At 40.5% G+C, this 18616-nt stretch overlaps 1 protein-coding gene across 4 annotated transcripts in view; it reads right to left on the bottom strand.

Moving 5' to 3' along the window:
* LOC146362946 (ras/Rap GTPase-activating protein SynGAP-like) overlaps positions 1-18616 on the bottom strand; it is a 60894-nt gene that overhangs the window by 25046 nt on the left and 17232 nt on the right. For 3 of the 4 annotated variants that reach the window (XM_084920320.1, XM_084920323.1, XM_084920324.1), the window contains 11 exons: positions 18388-18476; positions 18107-18228; positions 13250-13403; positions 11555-11653; positions 11175-11435; positions 10743-11078; positions 6771-6915; positions 5817-5961; positions 5194-5430; positions 1689-1890; positions 668-858 (listed from right to left, as the gene is read on the bottom strand). In XM_084920320.1, the coding sequence (XP_084776446.1) occupies positions 668-858; positions 1689-1890; positions 5194-5430; positions 5817-5961; positions 6771-6915; positions 10743-11078; positions 11175-11435; positions 11555-11653; positions 13250-13403; positions 18107-18228; positions 18388-18476 (1981 nt within the window). The remainder of the gene's footprint in view (positions 1-667; positions 859-1688; positions 1891-5193; positions 5431-5816; positions 5962-6770; positions 6916-10742; positions 11079-11174; positions 11436-11554; positions 11654-13249; positions 13404-18106; positions 18229-18387; positions 18477-18616) is intronic. The other variant, XM_084920321.1, reaches the window with a different exon arrangement.

Here is an 18616-nt window from a genome sequence, read left to right as displayed (position 1 = left end):
TGTCAAAATGTCTACTTTCATAAAGCTGATCACACTTGCTGATAATCAATCAATCAATCAATCAGGTCCCTTTGATTAGCAGCAGCTGACTGCTACTTACCCTCCTGTGTAAGCAGTAAGGGTGTACTTATTGCACAGAGTCGTCTGCAAATGTTCTTTTCACATGACTGCACTTTGCGTTTAACAAACACAAAATATGCGCCACAAAATGTAATCACTGTTATTCATGTTAAAGGGCCATTTAAACAGGCAGTCATGGCACAACAGTCTCTTGACAATCTGACAGCGCTAGCATGAATGAAAGCACACAGGGAAAAAAAGCTTAGGCAGGAGAGTCTGGGAACAGATGGTGCCCACATTTACTGATTGATAAAATACTTTAAAAGCCTGAAGAAGTGCATTAGCATTAGCATTAGAGGCTCTTAGAAATACACCCGTGTTGTCCTGAGCTAATAAAAACTCTCTTATTATGTATTCTTGGCCTTTTTATGTGTTGTCGCTAATTACACCCTTGTGAAACTGCCTTTATGTGGGTTGAGTGAGCATAATATATATTGTCTTGATAGAGTCACATTGGGGACTGTGGCTTTGTTCCCTTTGGGTGTATGCAAATATATTTTCATGTCCAGAATCGCTGACAAGAAAAAACACAAACACAAGAAGGTACCTGTTTAAGTCACGCATCATAAGACTTTGGAAATCAGAGGACATAAGACGATTGAAGGACGGGCGGGAGAAGAGTCTGTCCTTCGGTCGGTCCGGCTGGTGATTTGTCGGCATGTGAAGCTGCGGGTTCCTCAGAGCGACGCTGATGTCGTTCAGCAGTCGAGGCAGGGGTCCAAGTTTGAGTATAGCATCCTGCAGAACGGACAGGTTTTCAAAATCAAGAATAGACAAAAAGCTCAAATGGTTCCAAACAGCAGTTCCCACACTCTTTTTTATTTTCCCGCTGCAGGCTATTTTATTGACCATGTTTTAGCAGCACTGCCAACTGGGAGAAAGATCCAACTGGAAAAAAGACGAGATAAAAAGGTAAACGGAATTATCTTGTGTATTGATGAGCTAGGTTTTAATTCATTATACTGCTGGTGAAGGCTTGACAGGGAGTGATTTTAAAAAAGGGCCCAGAGACAGGAAATTGCCATACAAATATCTTAAAGCTATAATAAATATTTATTAGAGATTCAATGAAACTGACTCATATTCTACTTTATTAAACATGCAGCCAGTCCACACATCACATCAGTCTTTTGGGTTTTTATTAATCGTGTGTTCCAGCTTTCATTTATAACTTGCATCTTTTCACTCAGGGGTCTTATTGACAGCTCCATTCAGCTAGCTAACTATCAGGAAATTGAGCATTGCACAATTCCTGACATGTTTACGGATTCAGAGGGCCACCATAGGGCGAGATGTGGACAGATGACAAGTCTTGTAGGGCTAACACACAAAGATAGACAACAATTCATGCTCATATTCACACATATGGCCAGTTCACTTAACCCCATGCATGTCTGTGGACTGTGGGAGGAAGTTGGAGTTTAATAATAAAACCAATTACATCTCAGTATTTAGAAAGCTGATTGCTCTCCTGTGTTTGTCAGAAAACTATGGTTCACTTTCCACTAACAACAATTTTCAAACAGACACTAAATGTTTATTTGAACTCATCGAGTTATTCCACCTACCTTGCTAAGCTGGCCCATGACTTCCCACAGTAAGCTGTGGAGCATGGATAACTCTCTTCCGAGGTCAATGTAGCCCTCGAACCCTCCTGCGTTTCCTCCAGTGTCCAAATTGGAAATCTCATAGAGAAACTGCTGCATGGAGCCCCACTCCATTTCCAGGAACTCATTCATGAAATACATGTATTCCTCCTTGGGTCCAAATCTGCACACACATCACAGGCAACATTTGTAGGACACGTGAATTTGGAAACACGCTGCGCACTCTGTTAGCGGATCTAAAGCGTAGGGTTTGAGCTGTTACAGTTTTATATGAAATACACTCAAAAGGCTCGTTGACTTTCTTGTTGTTCTGCAATTCTGATATTAGTGAGTGTGTTACAGCACGATGCACCAAATAATGCGCAAATCACTTAACTCTAATGTTTAAATAAATGCAAATGTTGTATTTTATGTTAGCAACATGTGTCAAAAGAGCCAGGACAGGGGTATGTTTACCACTACATTGCATCACTTTTTCTTATAACGGCACACTGTGAGCATTTGCTAACCATTTTCCAATTCTTGCTTGATGTAGGAATTCAGCTGCTCAGCAAGTCAGAGCTCCTTTGTAGCATTTTTCATTTTGAAATGCATCAAATGTTGTCAGTGGGTGACGAGTCTGGACTGCAATTGCCGGTTTTGGAACTGGATTCCTGTACTACAGAGCCGTGCTGCTCTAATGCTCTAATACATGCTTAATGTGTTTTGTCATTGTCTTATTGTAAAAAAAAAAAAAAAATGAATAATATTCAAACAAACAAAAACTAGACCTTCCCTAAAAAGATTATATCTGAATGGTAGCATGGGTTTGCTCCCAAAAGCTGCATGTAGCATTCAGGAAGCTTTTACAGAAGTGTACTATTTCACCCCCATACCATCACGGATGCTGGCTTTTTAACTTTATACCAAAACCAAGACTCTCTCTTTTGGCTTCTTTCATAGTTTCCAAAAAAAAGTTTTTAATCAGACCACATGACAGTTTTCTTCTTTGTCTCATTTATGTTTTCCCTTTAATTGGTGCAGTTAATGACGGATTAAGACACCTCAACATGTGTATCAATAAAGATGTGGTTTAACGACCATTGCAATTGGTTCCGAGTTTTTCCGAGCGTAGCTCCAGTAAGTAAACTGGAAGTTCTGGAAGTGGGCCGGAAACAAGATGGAAACCCCTCCCTTCAGGAAAGAAAAAAAAGGGTTACCCTTAATAGGCAACCAAGCGGGAAAGAGCTAACATGTGTTTGTGGATGCATAGATGTTTAGAGCAGGGGTATCAAACATAAGGCCCGAGGGCCAGAACTGGCCCAGCAAAGACTGAAATCCAGCCCACTGGGCACCTATGGAAAATGTCAAGGAAAGCATAAATTCTGGACTTTTACATGTATTTTAATAGGTTTTACAGCTTTATCCACTGATAGAGACCATCCCAGGGTCTATCCAGAGTGATTTAGTAGAGATAAAAAATTAAATGAGAGAAAAGTCCAATAATTAAAATAAAAAATTTCCTGGAGGTCTTTTGTTTTGTTTTGTATTTTACAGTGTGTCCACATTTTTTTTTTAAGTGATTTTTAAATTTTCTGTTTCATAATTATAGGGCAGTCTGGGGAATTAACTACTAGAGCTTTTTCTGTAATTTTTCATATTTATTTCTTACATTTTAAGGCCAAAGAGGCATACTGATTTATTTTTATTTACTACAGCAGCATCTCGTTATCGTGTAGAAAAACTGAGATGTGCTGTTGAAATTGCAGTGCTTGTTCTTATATCAAGATATATCAGGGATTAAATCTGTAGTTAAACTTCATTACACTGACAGAAAGGGGAGTTTTACTGGTCTTGAATGAAAGTGCGCTGTATGTGGCACACAATATAAAATGAATTTGACATCCCTGGTTGTTGAGTGTAGTGACCGAATCACACAGTTTTTAATGTTGTATTAGTTGGTAACCTTAAACCTCACAGAAGGAGATTTCCCTCGTTTCTCTGAACCTTTTAAAACATTTTATACAGTAGATATATTAAATACCTAAATTCTTATTTTAACTCAACAAACGCTACTGTTAAATGATTTTACTTTGTATCTTATTACAAAAGTATTCTGATCCAGCTTTGTTTAAACCAAGTTGCTGGCATCAAATTTTAATAAGTACAAGAACTGAAGATATTCTGCTTGAGCCGCAAATCGCCTGATTTTCAGTACGCTCGGTCCAGACTGGTCAGCCTTACGTATGTCGTATTACGAGCCTGCCTGTTTCATGGATGCACAACAAAGCACAGCAGGCAAATAGTCGCTCACACACTCACAGCCACACGCTATAAGCAGCCAGGTGTCGTTACAGTTTGGCTGTAGCCATTAGCACGTTCTTCACTCTGAGCGAGGAAATAAAGTTCAGCAAGTAAACAGCGAGGGATCATCATAAAAATGTTCAAAACAACAAACATAATTACACACCTAATCAAACCCCCGGTGAACTTAGACATCTTAAAGACACTAATGAAGGCAAAGCAGCTAAAGCTAACGCTATCCAGAGCATTAGCTTTAGCTAAGGCAGCCACAAGCTAGCACTCTCGGTATGAGCAAAGGATCAAAGCAGTTTTGAAGAAAATTATGGAGGCAAGTGAGGAGGAGAAAAGGGTGGATTTTTATTGTTATATGAATATGTTGCACACACACTTAAAAACTTATAACAGGAAACCTAGTGTGCACTTTAAGACACTCCAAATTAATGGCCTTGGGAACACTAGCATGACAGCTCAACTGCACCTTTCTGATCAAGTTCACCTGAAAATATTTGTACTGGATTAGTTCATAACTAAGGTCTCTTCAAAGATACTCTTTTATATAAAATGTGACTGGCTACTTTTGATGTTTTATTATATGTACGTGTGGAATTAAAAACTCAGAGTATGACTGGAAGAAATTACTTTCATTATCTCAGTGCCACCAAAGTGAGTCCCTTTTATCAGAGTGTTGTTTTGATTTTTTTTCCTGTAACTTGTAACGTGCCCATCCAGAAGGTTAAGTTTAATCAGTTAATTGTTTCAGGTCTGTAACTGTTAGAAGGGATAATTAAGAATAAGCCTGAGTTTCATCTTAAAAGTTATTTTTGGTATAACAGGCGTGACCTTGAGAGCACATCCTAAACAGTTCTTTAAAGCCATCAAATAAATTACCACCATGTGCGATTTTGATGTCTTAATCACATGGGCCTAGTTACGCCAGGGGAATTCGTTATGATGTTCAAGACAATTCTTTGAGTGCAGAGCGGTGGCTCAGAGTTCAATGTCGGTGAGTAACAGCTTATAACCTGGCAGTCAAAACTGCAAATCTCTATTTGCGTGATGTCAGTCTGTGACACCCATCCCACCTAGCACAAGTGTCAGACGCCTGCAGATTTAAAACTGAACTGAATCAAATGAGTGTAACGTCACATCTGGCGTAAGAGGGCAGGTGAATACAGACACTCACTTGCTGAAGCTGGCCAGGTTCTGCATCACCTTGGCTATGAGCGTGAGCGTGCGGGACGTGCGTTCAGCGGGATACTCCTGCATTAAGTTGAACAGGGAGGGTGACATGATGGCTGGGCACATGAAGCGAAGAAACAGAGAGGAGCTGATGAGGCTGTCAGCGAGATCCTCTCTTCCACGCTCAGCACATCTGGCTCTCCATGAGGCAAAAACTTCTTTCAGCTCCCGGGGAAATATGCTGAAACAAGAACATGATTTTATTTCCCACTGTCAGGGAGAACAGCAAGACAAAATGCAATAGCTTGTGCGAAACCCTCGGGAATTCAAGGTCAGGAGACTTAAAACATACAGAAAAGAGCAGTTTTCCTTGCTCAAAACAATGTATTTGTTCAGGGTTTATTTTAATAATTCAGTTTCTTTTCCTCAGTTTAATAAATGTTTAATATCCCTTTTAACTGACTTCTACTTAATTCTGCAGCTTTCAAGGAAAGTGAGAACATGACTCGTCTGGGCAAAATGGACGGCAGAATGAAAGTTTCAGTCCTCTGTTACTTTCAGGCACCAATTAATATGCAATGAGAACAGTTCTGCACATACAGAGCTTTCTGAGGGCACAAGACTGACCAGAGAGAGTTGATAATCTTGCAGAGTAGGAGCTCGCAGCACATTCGAAGGTTGGCTTGATGGTCAGCGAGGACTGATGGTGGGACACGCATGGGGTCCACCTCGCAGTTCTCCTCAGACTCATATAAGGCTCGAATAAAGTCACCTACAAAATGTAGATTACATAGTCTTTACCTTTATAGGAAAAAAAAACTATATACAAAAAGAAGCTGCAATGACAACTGAACCTGCACACAACTGCACATACTGTACATTTGTTTCCTTTTCCCTAGAAAATGGCGCAACTAAAGTAAATAAATGTAAAACTGTGAATATAACACTGCTTTAATAATGGCTGAATCTTAAAAACATAAATATAAAATATGCATAGTTTTTACTTTACAGATTGTTTTATAAATGCAGAGGAGTATTTCAAGAATTAATAAAAGTGGTGCTGCACGCACACACAGAGATGCACAGCTTAAATTCTCACCATTCTTCATTTAAATAATCAAAAATAGGATGAAAGTGGAGATGTCTAAATGTGTTTGATTTTAGCTAGTTTTTATAAAAAGAAAATCAGCTAGTCTAACTAGACTTGCATTAGTTACACTTGTCTTACACCGGACAGCCCATTCATTTGTATTTTGAAATGTAAGCTAACAAAAAAGACATTTGCATTTAATGTTGTGCCACAGAAATCCTATTAAAATATAATTTGTCTTTGCTGATGTGACAGACTATTTTTCATAGAGACTGCATTTCTGAAATTGAGCCACGACAAACGGGAGTAATTGTGCATGTCACAAAAACAAGCACAACATCAAACAATGGCACAATCGGTTACACTAAATGCCAGATGCTACTTATGCATGAACTTGGCCTATTTTAGTAAAAAGTAAAAAGGTATTTACTTAGAGCTTCAAGCACACATACCTTCATTCAGTCAGCAGGGCACTGATAAAGCAGCCTTACCTATAGCCTCCTTGAGGTATCTGTGACCTATCAGTTTGAGGTACTCTTCCACGGCCTTTGTAGCGAGTGTGTTTTCCCGAAAGATCAAGTGCTCTCGCTCCATGAATCGATCCACCTCACACATCGCCATGTCTGACAGGAACTCCTGAGAAGAGATTACACTTACAGTACAGCTGCGTACACATACAGTTAAGTCTATAAGACACTTTTGTTTCGTAGTTTTGCCTCTGTACACCACCACAGCAGATCTGAAATCAAACAATCATACTGTGCATGCATTGACCATTAAGCTTTAATTCAAGGAGTTTAACAAAAGTATTGCTTGTCAATTAATGATCTAATTACTTTTTAGGCTCTGAAAATGCCTCATATCCCAATCAGGCATAACATTATGACCACCTGCCTAATATTGTGTTGGTCCCCATTTTACTGTCAAAACTGCCTTAACCCATTGAAGCATGGATTTCGCTAGACCCCTAAAGGTGTGCTGTGATATTTGGCACCAAGATATTAGCAACAGATCCTTTCAGTCCTTTAGGTAGCGAGATGGGGCCTCCATGGATTGTCCTTGTTTCTCCAGCACACACCCACAGATCTTGGATCTTTTGAGGCTAGATGAACACCTCAAACCATTCCTGAACCATTGTTGCTTTGTGGCAGGGTGCACATCCTACTGAAAGAGCCATCAAGAAATACCATTTCCTTGAAAGAGTGTACATGGTCTGCAACAATGCTTAGGTAGGCGGTACATCCACATTCGCGTGGTTTGGGAAAATAAATTACAAGTATTTAGCTGAAGTGTATTTTTTGTATTAGTTCTTTTTAAACTTGTAGTTCAAAATTGGAAGATTATTGTGATATTGAAATATAAAAATAAAATTATATGTTATTATTTTTCGTCGTTCAAAATAAGCATCACACTCGCGGAAGCCGGTGTACCCGCCGAAACGCTGTGCATTTACTGAGACTTTCAACCCCAGCTAGGCCAATTATGGATCTTTGGATCCACATTATGTCAGCAGCTCCACCGCGAACTATGTTAAAAACAAACACCGCTCACGCCTCACATATGACAGCTTACAGTCCTGCGTAAAGATGAAAGTGACTTCACTGTGCGCAGAGGTTCAGGAGCAGAAGTCCCATTATAAACATATCACGGCAGACCCGACGATGTTTCCATGAAGATGCTTTTCGGCATCTCTTTATTGACCACTTTTCACACACGGTTGCTGTACGCATACAGCCGGCTGTAGCTTTTCAGCTCACAGCCCAACAACACAACAGCAAAGAGAGCACAGACTTTAAGGCGGCAAGGCGTGATTACGGGTGCCGCTCGGGTGCGTCCGACTCCCATGCAGCGGCACTGCAGACTAAGCCCCGCCACACACATTTACCATGTAAAAAGAATTTTGCAAATATTTATTTTTCAATTTTTTAGTAGCATAGTGCTTTATTCCAATTATTTTTTTAAATTCAGGTCAAGGCTCTGCTATGCCCAAAGGCGATATAAGGGTGCCAGTACACAAGAGTTTTTCTTTGCTACATGGATCATTTTCCTTATTGTTATATTTCTTTAAGAGTTCAAAATGTGTTCATTGCATAAATAAAATGTAATTTTCTCTGTAGCACTTCATGGATTTCATAAGCAACACTCTTTAGTTGTTCACACAAAGCATAAAGGTAAAAAACAATATATACAGTGTTATCTTCATTTTAGATGTCAAAAAGTATTTGCGGCTCCCAGTGTTTTCTTTTGCGTGGAAACTGGGCCCAAATGGCTCTTTGGGTGTTAAAGGTTGCTGACCCCTGGCCTAAAGCATCACATTGCTTCAGCTGGCCAGGTAAAAGACCACACGCACCTGGTCATACACATGAGGTGAAAGAACACATGATTCATCAGACCAGGGCACGCTCTTCCATTGCTCCGTGGTCGAGTTCTGATGCTCACATGCCCATTGTTGGCATTTCGACAGTGGACAGGGGTCAGCATGGGTACCCTGACTGGTCTGTGGTTATACAGTGTATCCTAGAAATGTATTATCAGAACCAACATCAACATTAACATTACAAATAACTGACCCTTGGCTGCCCATGAACCTGCCGCTGGTTCATCACTGTTCTTTCTTGGCCCACTTCTGTAGATATTGACCACTGCAGACTAGGAACACCTCACAAGTGCTGCAGCTCTGGAAATGCTCTGACCCAATCATCTAGCCAAAACAGTTTGGCCTCAGTTTGTCAAACTTGCTCAAATCCTTATGCTTGCTCATTTTTGCAGATTCTAACACACGTAACAACTAAAGTAAATAAATGTAAAAGTAACACATAAAGTACAAAATAATCACTTGCTTTCCAATATATCACACTCACTAATGGGTGCAATGACGGAAACATAATTAGTGTTATTCATTTCACCTGTCAGTGGTCATAACAGTATGCATGATTGGTGTATAAATATATGAGAAAAAATATCTGTAATTCCTTTTTTTTTTATTATTATTATTTTTTTTTGCCTGTCCCGTTTGGTTCTTTTGCCATCAGAATTGTTATCTAAAGGCAAAGAAAGATGCCCAACGGATTTACTTTACCAAATGGACCATCCCAGCCTTGCCGTATTGGTCTATTTGATTCACCTTTGCTTTTATTGTTTATTTTATTTTCATTTGCTGAAAACGGGACAGACTTGACTGGGGAAAAGAAAAGGGAGAAAGAAAGAAAGAAAAAGAGCGGGAAGAGGGACGGTGATAAAGGGCAAAAATCAACAAAACAAAACAGACAAAAAATACATATATCAATCACCTGGATCACCTGTTGAGAAAGAAAAAAGAGAAAACAAGCAAAGAAAAAGAGAGCAATATAATAAACAACATCATCGCGATGATCTATGTGAATATAACAGTAAATACTAAATATTAAACATTATTGTGCAGCACGTAAGATCGACAGCGCACAGTGTGCTTTGAGGTAGCAGCCAAAAAGGGTGTAGTTTGTGTGTGTGAGCACCCGTGTGTACACCTGTGAGCATGAGCGCGCTTGTATCTAAAAGGTTCCTTCATGTAATGATCTGCGGGCCCCAAGATTGTTGCAGACCATGTACACTCTTTCAAGGAAATGGTATTTCTTGATGGCCCCAAGAGCAAAGGAGACCAAGGAAGACCAACAGAGGGGCAGCTGTGCCACTATCCTGGAAAGAGCTGAGGAGAGCCCCAGATGAGGGGTCGCTCAGCAGCTGCGGAGCAGAAGCCAGGGGGGGTTGCAATGACGTGCCCGTGAGCTCCGCCGGCAGCCAGCTGTGCTAGAGTGACCGAGCCCCAGGCCGAGAGGCCGAGGGCACCCCACCCCCGAAGGAGCCCGAGTGAGCCCCAGGCTCCAGGCCCCGACAAGCAGCCACCAGGAGTGAGCCGGTGTGTACCTTGACACCCATCCCCAACGAACCACCAACGCACCGATGTCTGAGGGCGTCTGCCACTGGCAGGGGGAGTGGTGGAGGGAGATAGGCCTCCATACCATGGAGGGCCTGAGATGTCCCCAGAGAGGTGGCGTCTGATACCCGACCTGACACATAGACACAAACCAACAGGCACACACAGATACAAACATCCAGTCTCACCCTCATGCTCTCATATGCAATTACTCAGCACTCACCCAACGTGGAGACAGAGATAAATAGACACTGTACACACAAACACACTGTAATATCTGTAATTCCTAAATCGTTCATTTAAATCTTTTTTATAAAATCCCTTGAATTAAAGCTCAAAGTCTTGATTGTTGATCGATTTAAAATCCACTGAGCTGGTGTAAAGAGGAAAAAACACAATAAAATGTGCCACTGTCCAGAAACCTTTGGACCTAACTGTACTTCTGTAAAATTCTTGCAAATTAAAAAATACAAATCAAACAGAAAAGAGGGAGACAAGAAAATAAATTATTTAAGATACACCAACAAGCCATAATTTGACCTCTCTTTACCTTTGTCTTCCCCGTGCTTTGAAGGATGTGCACCAGTGCAAATGCCACCTCCTCTTTGCTCTTCACACTCAACAGAGGCTCCAGAACCCCACACAGTGTTCGGTAGTTGTTGGTAATGTACTCCGCAAACTCCTTGTACAGCTCCATCGGGAGGATGTTCATTGTCTGGTAGCGAGACTTGATACGTAGTGAGGCGTTGATAACTTTGGTACTTCCAACACCGCCACTTTTGGCCAGAACGCTGGACTGAATCACCGGGTACCACTGCTCAACGAACTGCCTGCCGGTGATGCTGGATATGGGGATGCTAACAAGGCCAATGTATGTGCTTTTTTCCTAGATTTTTAAGAAAAAACATGTGTATTTCACGTATTTATTGCAAATGTTTAGGCGAAAAGCATTAAAAATGACTTCACGAGACACTTCCGTTACCTTGCGTCTTTTTTTGTCCGTTTCCTTGTAGAGGTGCAAACGAAGGCTACGAATGGTAGGCAAATTGTTAAATTCAAAATGCTCGCCCCAGAAGACAGTGTCGGTGCGGGGCTTGCTGGTGGTGCGTGCATACAGCATGTCATCCAGACACAGCTCACAATAATAGCGTTTCTTAGCTGGAAGGTCTCGCGCTTCGATGATCCACAACTTGAGGACATTATCCACCCGTCTGCTGTTATCCTGAAAGTGAAACGAGGAGTTCTGTTACTGCATTATAACAGTCCTTACTTAAAACTGTCTCATAATGTTGCAATATAGTCGATCCTTTTCAGTGAGAGTGTAATACTAGGATGAAATATAATCTGTTCTACTGAATCTACCTTGTTGGGCTTGACAGCTCGTTGCAGGTTTTCGATCCATTTGTCTCTTTCTGAAGCTGAACGGCAGGCAAAACATTTTGTCCCTGAACTAGTCGTTACCTGTGGATAAAACATATCACTTTTTTGCGTTCATGATCAAGAAAGATTCCTTATAAAACTATAGTTAACAATGATTTTTATTTTTGATCATCTTTAGTGTTTTTCAATTAACTTAGTTCAGTTCATAGGACTTTTTGTTGGAATCTGTAACAGTACTTATCATCGAGAAAGGGGCAAAAAACATTGTCAAGGCCACCAGTTGGGCACCCTCTTTCACTGGTGTTCCACTGACAGCGCCATGACACCACCAGAAAGCTCAACTGCAATACCTGGCACCCCAGGTATATGCCCGTTCTGCTTTTACCCCCCCATGGCAGACATTTCTTAGCCCAGTTAGAGTCCTTCCTCTTCTTCCAAAGCCTTTTGCTGCTTTGCTCAGTCGCCTCTGAGTGACTTGATAACTTGTTGGAAGGCCTGTCCTTGATCCCCCTCATGCTCTTCAGGAAAGTGGCTCACCTCATGGCCAGAGTTCCTCTGCATCCCACCTCTACAGGGGACACCTGAGTACGCCAGCTGTGTTATTCTGCCTAGTTACCTCTCAGTGTTTCAGGTTTTTAGCCACATTTCTACACTAAGATTAGCCCAAAGTACATAAAAGTCTCTGCATGCGCACACACTGAGCTCTGCAACATCACAAATGGACTTTTGTGTCATTTTCTTATATTATTTTTTTTACTTCTCTCTAGTAACAGTTTTATTACATAACAAACTGAAATAAAGACAACTATGTCAATCAGGTTTTACTCATTCTAATTTGGGATTTTGCAAAAACTGCCTATATTTGGCTTTTTAATACATAGCTGCACCCCCACATGGTCTTACTTGCACATTATTAGCAGCTTTATAAACATCTAGAGTGGCCAAGACCATAAGGTAAATGATTTGTGTTCAGGTTCTACACGAAGGTCAGCTGCTATATGCTGATTTCAGGTTTATACGTCTATAATAAAGCAATCTTTTCTCTGAGTACGTTCTGCTATCTAAGCTGAGGTCTAACATCTAGGCTGTCTGATTTATCCATAAACAGATGCTACATCTTACACAGTCTCCATCAGTTTCTAATAGTAAAATTAGCCCTCGTATCAAAACATATCGATTCTCCTGCAGCTGAACTGGCATACTGTTGATGGAGAGAAAAACTTGCGCAGATCTGATCATTTCTGACTCACTAATTTGTGCTGCTCTTACATCATATATTGCATCGAGTCACTTGTGAAAAGTATTTGCTGCCCATGCTTATAGATCACTTGCAGAACCTTACACTCCATTGACACATTTTTGCAGCCTCGAGGTACTTAGTCCAGTTAGTAAATCTGGTCCTGTGTCTTCAAATTACTTCTTTGTTTGTGTGCTTTTTGGGAACTCCGAACAGACCAAACTCTATCAATTCTCAGTTTCCAATTTTATATAATTAACTCAATTATTAAAGCACTAATTCCATAAACCACTGGGCCACCTCATTTATTTTTCAAGTGAGGTGTGAAGTGGCTTTGTAGTGACACCTGAATTGCGACATAAATACAGTGAGATAAAACAAATCCAGCAGCAGGGAGGTGAAACCACGGAGAGGGAAAAGGTTAAACAACCGCAACGCACCTCAAAGCAGTACTCTTGTCCTAAAATGCTAGAATGGACGGGTTTGATTATGGCGTCTTCATCCAAAACTAGGTCCAAAGCCTCTGCGGCACTGCTAGGAGAAAGGAGGGACTCATGGGAGTGGGATTCTTTGAAGCTCTGCATCAAGCGAGTCCTAGAGAAGAAGAGGAAGATATTGACTTACTTTCAGAATTCAGATGTGATTATGGTGGTGTTTTCACACAATATGAGTCACTGTAGCTCAAACATCCTCATGTGTCACTCCTGCAATTTCAACACAATTATTTTAGAAGTGATCCTTTTATAATGAGTTTATGGAAAAAGTAAACCACACCAGATTTTCAGTTCTTGCGTTTTCAGTTTGGTGTATTGACTTTGCTCATGTGACTCATAATGTGTATTAGGAAACGGCCTATACCAGCCCAGCTCGTGGTGTCGTCTGAAAATGCAGATATACCTTTAACTAAACTACAGTAACAAAAACTGAATTTAAAGGTCGATATTACCGTCTAGTAATGTAAATTCAAGTGCTGAGAAGCAGCTCAGCAGTGTGCACTCTAGTGCAGGTATAAAAACGCAGGGAGGATTATGGCTTGATCATGGAATAACCTTTGAAGAGGGCAGCTCTGTCAAAGAACAGAAAAAGTGGTGGAACTGAACGCAGAAATGTGAAAGAAGCGGTCTTTAACAGGCAACAGAACTGGGAAAAAAAATGGAGCAAGGAAAGGGATTTTGTTGCTTACAGTAATGGGAAAAGGAGGAAACCTAAATATAAACTATTGTTTAACTTGCTGTGTGTGTTACCATCTCAACTAGTGAGTGGGCGCCTGTCCTTTTGGTTTAACTGTAGCTTTTCAGGCTGCAGCAAACAGAGACTGAATGAGAACCATTAAATTGATTTGCTGGCAGACAGACATTAGAGATGTAGAGGGCTATGGGCTGCTCTATAGTCACGACTGGAGGCTCAGTTTAGACTGAATGGTTAAACATTTTATTTTTAAATTCTGTAATTAAAAATAACACTCCTCGCTTTCTAGTTTGACGAGAACTGGAATTAACGGCTGATTCCAAAGATATGGAAATAGATTTCCCAAAATGTCAGTCTATTCCTGTAATGTTTTCCAAAACTGGCTTTGGTGAAAGAAAAAAAAAGTAAAATACAGTGTTTATAAAATCTTATTAAGCAAACACCTAGCTGCTCTCCTAACCAACAAAATCCTCGAAGGCTCGGTCATTAACCCTTTATATACTCCATGCAAGAAATAAGAAAAATACAGTGATTTTGAATGTTTTTGAGCTTTAGATGTTGCTGCAGGCCAAAGCAACGTTAACCAGCTAGTGAAAACTGAGATTTAGTCTTGCGATTTTTAAAGGTGTGTGCCTTTATCACCTTTTTTTCCTCTTACATATCGTAGTATTGTGTCACTGTTTGTAGGCTTTTGACTGATAAACATTTCTGTACGGCTAAGGTTATATCGCCACATCAAGTGTGTTGTTGTGGCATTTGCATTTTGATGTCGACAGGGATCTTTTAAAAAAGAATGGGGAAAAATAATGTATTTGTGAACAAACCTTACTCAGAAAGTGATCAAGCAAATTTCTCACAATGGAAGCTTTTCAAAATTAACTTTAAAATGCGATTAGCAAAAAAATATGGGGTCTAATTGCACCAAAAGTATGACTCAGCATGTAGTGGTGCTTTGAATGCACATACGTAGCGCAGCATTAGTTACGCAGGTCACACACATTTCATTTGATAGCTGTTATTGCAGTTACTACACATCTGCAAGCCACTTTACAACCCACCTACATCCCAGCTTTTCCTTTCATGTTGTATCTGGCCTAATCAATGTCATATCTGTAGTAACTGATGCCTGGAGTAGCAGTAACTGGTCCATACAGGAGTCTTGCTGCACATTATATACCCTTATGGAAGATCCCAGAGCAGAATCACGCTGCTATAAATATAAATTGCAACAGGAAGTAACAATCTTCTGACTATCCTGGTCCTGACTGAATGGATAATGATGCAGTAAAAGGAGAAGAGAAATTTAAGGCTGCATTTTAATGCTGATCAGAAGAGGAGTGAATCATCATGTTAAGGGAGCTGACGGTGCCATCGCAAAACGCAGGACATGGTAAACCGACTTGGCAGCAAAGGCCGAGCAGCTGCGTTGGAAAGCTAGAGTGTGAAGTTGAATGCTGTGGGTTTATTGCAAAGTCAACTTAACACTACTGAGTGAATTAAGCGTGTGTGGGCAGAACGCGGAGCAGGCTGTGAAGGCAGCTGTCTGAGGCAGCGGTGAACGGCTGTGGTTAGAGGGGAAAGGCAGATCGACCAAGGCAGACTTTAACCCCATCGCCGTTTAGCTCCCTCCACCACCTCCTCCTTCACTGCTGCCCCCACAGAAACCCTCGGGTTAATGCAAAACTTGCTTTAACATCTGAACCGGCAATCTGAATTTTACAACAGAGGATTTCTATGCGCTTTGCAAAAACGACACACTGATTACTTCTAGGATCGGTCAGCCACACCTGCCCTAAATGCGTCTGTTACAGCATCTCCTGTAGTGAGAGCAAAGTGTAGTGTCAGCATTAGATTTTTACCATCTCCCTCTCTACATCTTTGTACTTCCCATATGTGCATCGTGACTGAATTGTGTGAGGACTGCATAAAATTTTGATCACAATGCAAGCGAGAATCCATCGGGATGTGACCTCAGTTCAGAATGCAAAACAAGAAAAAGCTGCGGTGAAAGCCTCTAGAGCTGCAAGCTATTGCATCCCGACAAGAAAAATCACACTAGTGTCTCCACTGCAATGCCCAACGGATTTCAACACTACACTCATTTCAGTTCTATTTTCCTGACTTTGTGCTGATGAAAACCAGTGATTCTAATCGTATATATGAGCAGGCTTCTCATAGAGACATCTCAATAAAAAATACATGAGTATGAGTACATATTTAAATAAATGTGCATCTAATTAAGCTGCTATTGTTTAATCTTTTTGTGCAGACATAAAACAAACTGAACTAACAAACCTTTTCCGTGTTGTGATAATACAAGCCTTCACCCCCTATTTATTTTCTGTTCATCTGTAATAAATCGCAGCTCAGAGAGCATCGTTGCAATGATTGGATAGACTGCTCTTCTATTAATATCACTCAAATGAAGATCTTTCATCACTGGCTGAAACCATCTGTGAAGGTATCGCTAAAGGCAGCGTCCTTCTTTCAACGGGGCTCTGCTTTTGTGGCTGATAAGGAGCTACAGTGGGAGCAAAGGCTGTCATGAGCTCCTCGGAGATTCATACACATTCTGCTTGAGCCACATGAGGACAAACGTGTCCCTTTAAAAGCACAAAATAGATTTGTGATGAAAGGATTAATGCATATCTCTAATCAGGGTAACACAAATCTTAATGATTGCATGTGAGCATGACATGTGAGTAATAATCCAAAGCGCAGGTACGGCTGATTTAAAGACACCGTTTAAAGAAACGCCCTAAGAGAAGAAAAGAGCATTTCAATCAGTGATAATGGATTTAATATTATCATGCATAGAGAGCTATCATAGAATAGCCAAATAATGATGTCAGCATTGATGTAGCCAGTTCAGTGTTTATACGCTTTTTGTCACCATTAAAGTTAAAACAGTCCCTTTTTTACCCATGTTGCCTAAGCTATATTTGGAAGCTTTAAAGCCAGCGTGCAGACCCATTACTTTTTTCTTTTACTGATCTGTTGTCCTCCATAGGCCTTTTTCACAGCAGACATCACAGCTGGAAAAGTGCAAATACAAAAAAATGAAAATTAATAAGTGGCACACTTGAATAGAAGAGAGTCAAAGTTAATCTTACTGGAAATAACACCGACTTCTCCAGCTGTGATAAGTCAGATGTTTGCTGCAAAAAAGGCCCGTATAGATTAATCATTTACAGACGAATGGTTCTGGATGAGTGTTCGGACCAGGCGCCTGACAATAAAATGTATTTTCTGTTGGTTAGAGCTTGCTAACATTTTGGCAACTGGTCATTCATACCAGAGTAAGTAGGGCTGTAACAACAAAATCCCTGAGTTTACTGAAATGAATCAGCTTGTCAGTCGGCTTGTAACAGGCAATCTTAACTGATTGCCTCTCTACTCTACTGACATTAGCAACTCAACGAAAAGAAGGGAAAAAAAAACCCCACAGCTTTCAGGAAAAAAGTTAAGAGGTTTTGCCATTGTGATGTAAAGTAGCCACTGAAATAACACACAGTGCACAAAAACAGGATTGTCAGACACCCAAGAAAGAACAGATTCTGACTGCTGATGGTTTAGCTCCCAAGCTCGGTGCATAAATGGACTGTATCCACTATCTTAGTGATGGCTATGATACAATTGAGCTCGTTATAACCAGGACGTTACTAATTCCACACCTGCTGGCGATATCTGCAGTCTATTTTTTTCCAGCTTACATCAGCTAGCAGAAAACAATGTAAATGTTTACAGCCTCTGGTTCTTTATATTCAGTTGTGGTTTGTCTGTGTATCTTCTGCATACTTTAACTTCCTTCAGCATTCAAATTCATGCTCTAATCTTTTTTTTTTTATCTTTTGTTTTTGTCATAAAATCAGTGAAATGGCAAAGCAGTAACTTTCCAGGTACTGCAAGTGCCTTTTGTCTCTGGATTACAGACCATTACCGTATCAAAAATTCTCTTTCAAACTGCAGGCTTGGCCTCCTCTGACTTTTCATTATGAATATTGGATGAACTGTGAGCACATCGTCGCTCTGAGGTAATAATATTTAAAATCTGGAATGGAGAGCAATGGACAGATCACAAACTGGAAATATATATTATGATAACTTACCTTTCTTGGTCAGCACTACGAAACCGGGGCAAAATCATCTGTCTGAAGCTGCTGGTCCGGTCAAGTTTGGGCTGACTTTTTGCCCTCTTGATGGAACCCTTCAACCTTCGATTGAGAAAGCTCTAAAGATTAAAAACAAAAACAAAAACAGGAGGAAAATAAGTTATGGTTTTAAAGTGGGAAGTTTACAGAGGAGCTAGCTACCCTATGGGGTTTTCTACACAAGCATAAAGCTTACATCACATACTTGAGCGTGCATTGTATGGTTTTATTGTACTTACCGGCTGTCTGAAAGGCTGTGGGGTCGTATTGGGAGGAGTTTCCATGCTTGACTGTCTTGCAGAGGCAAAACTTGCCCTGCGAGATTGGTCTATGAAGAAAAAGTGCCAAAAAAAAGCAGCAAGAATAACAGAGTTAAACAAATAAGAAATGGAAAAGACTGAAACCTTCAAAAAATGCAGGAGCATAACTTGAACACAATAATTATTAAACGCTGAGACTTTGTGGGGA

Source organism: Perissodus microlepis, chromosome 22 (assembly GCF_051167445.1).
Source record: "Perissodus microlepis isolate ML-2025 ecotype Zambia chromosome 22, ASM5116744v1, whole genome shotgun sequence".
NCBI classification, from domain to species: domain Eukaryota; kingdom Metazoa; phylum Chordata; class Actinopteri; order Cichliformes; family Cichlidae; genus Perissodus; species Perissodus microlepis.
Note: the sequence above shows the minus strand (reverse complement) of the source record. Positions and strands in the feature narration are given on the sequence as shown.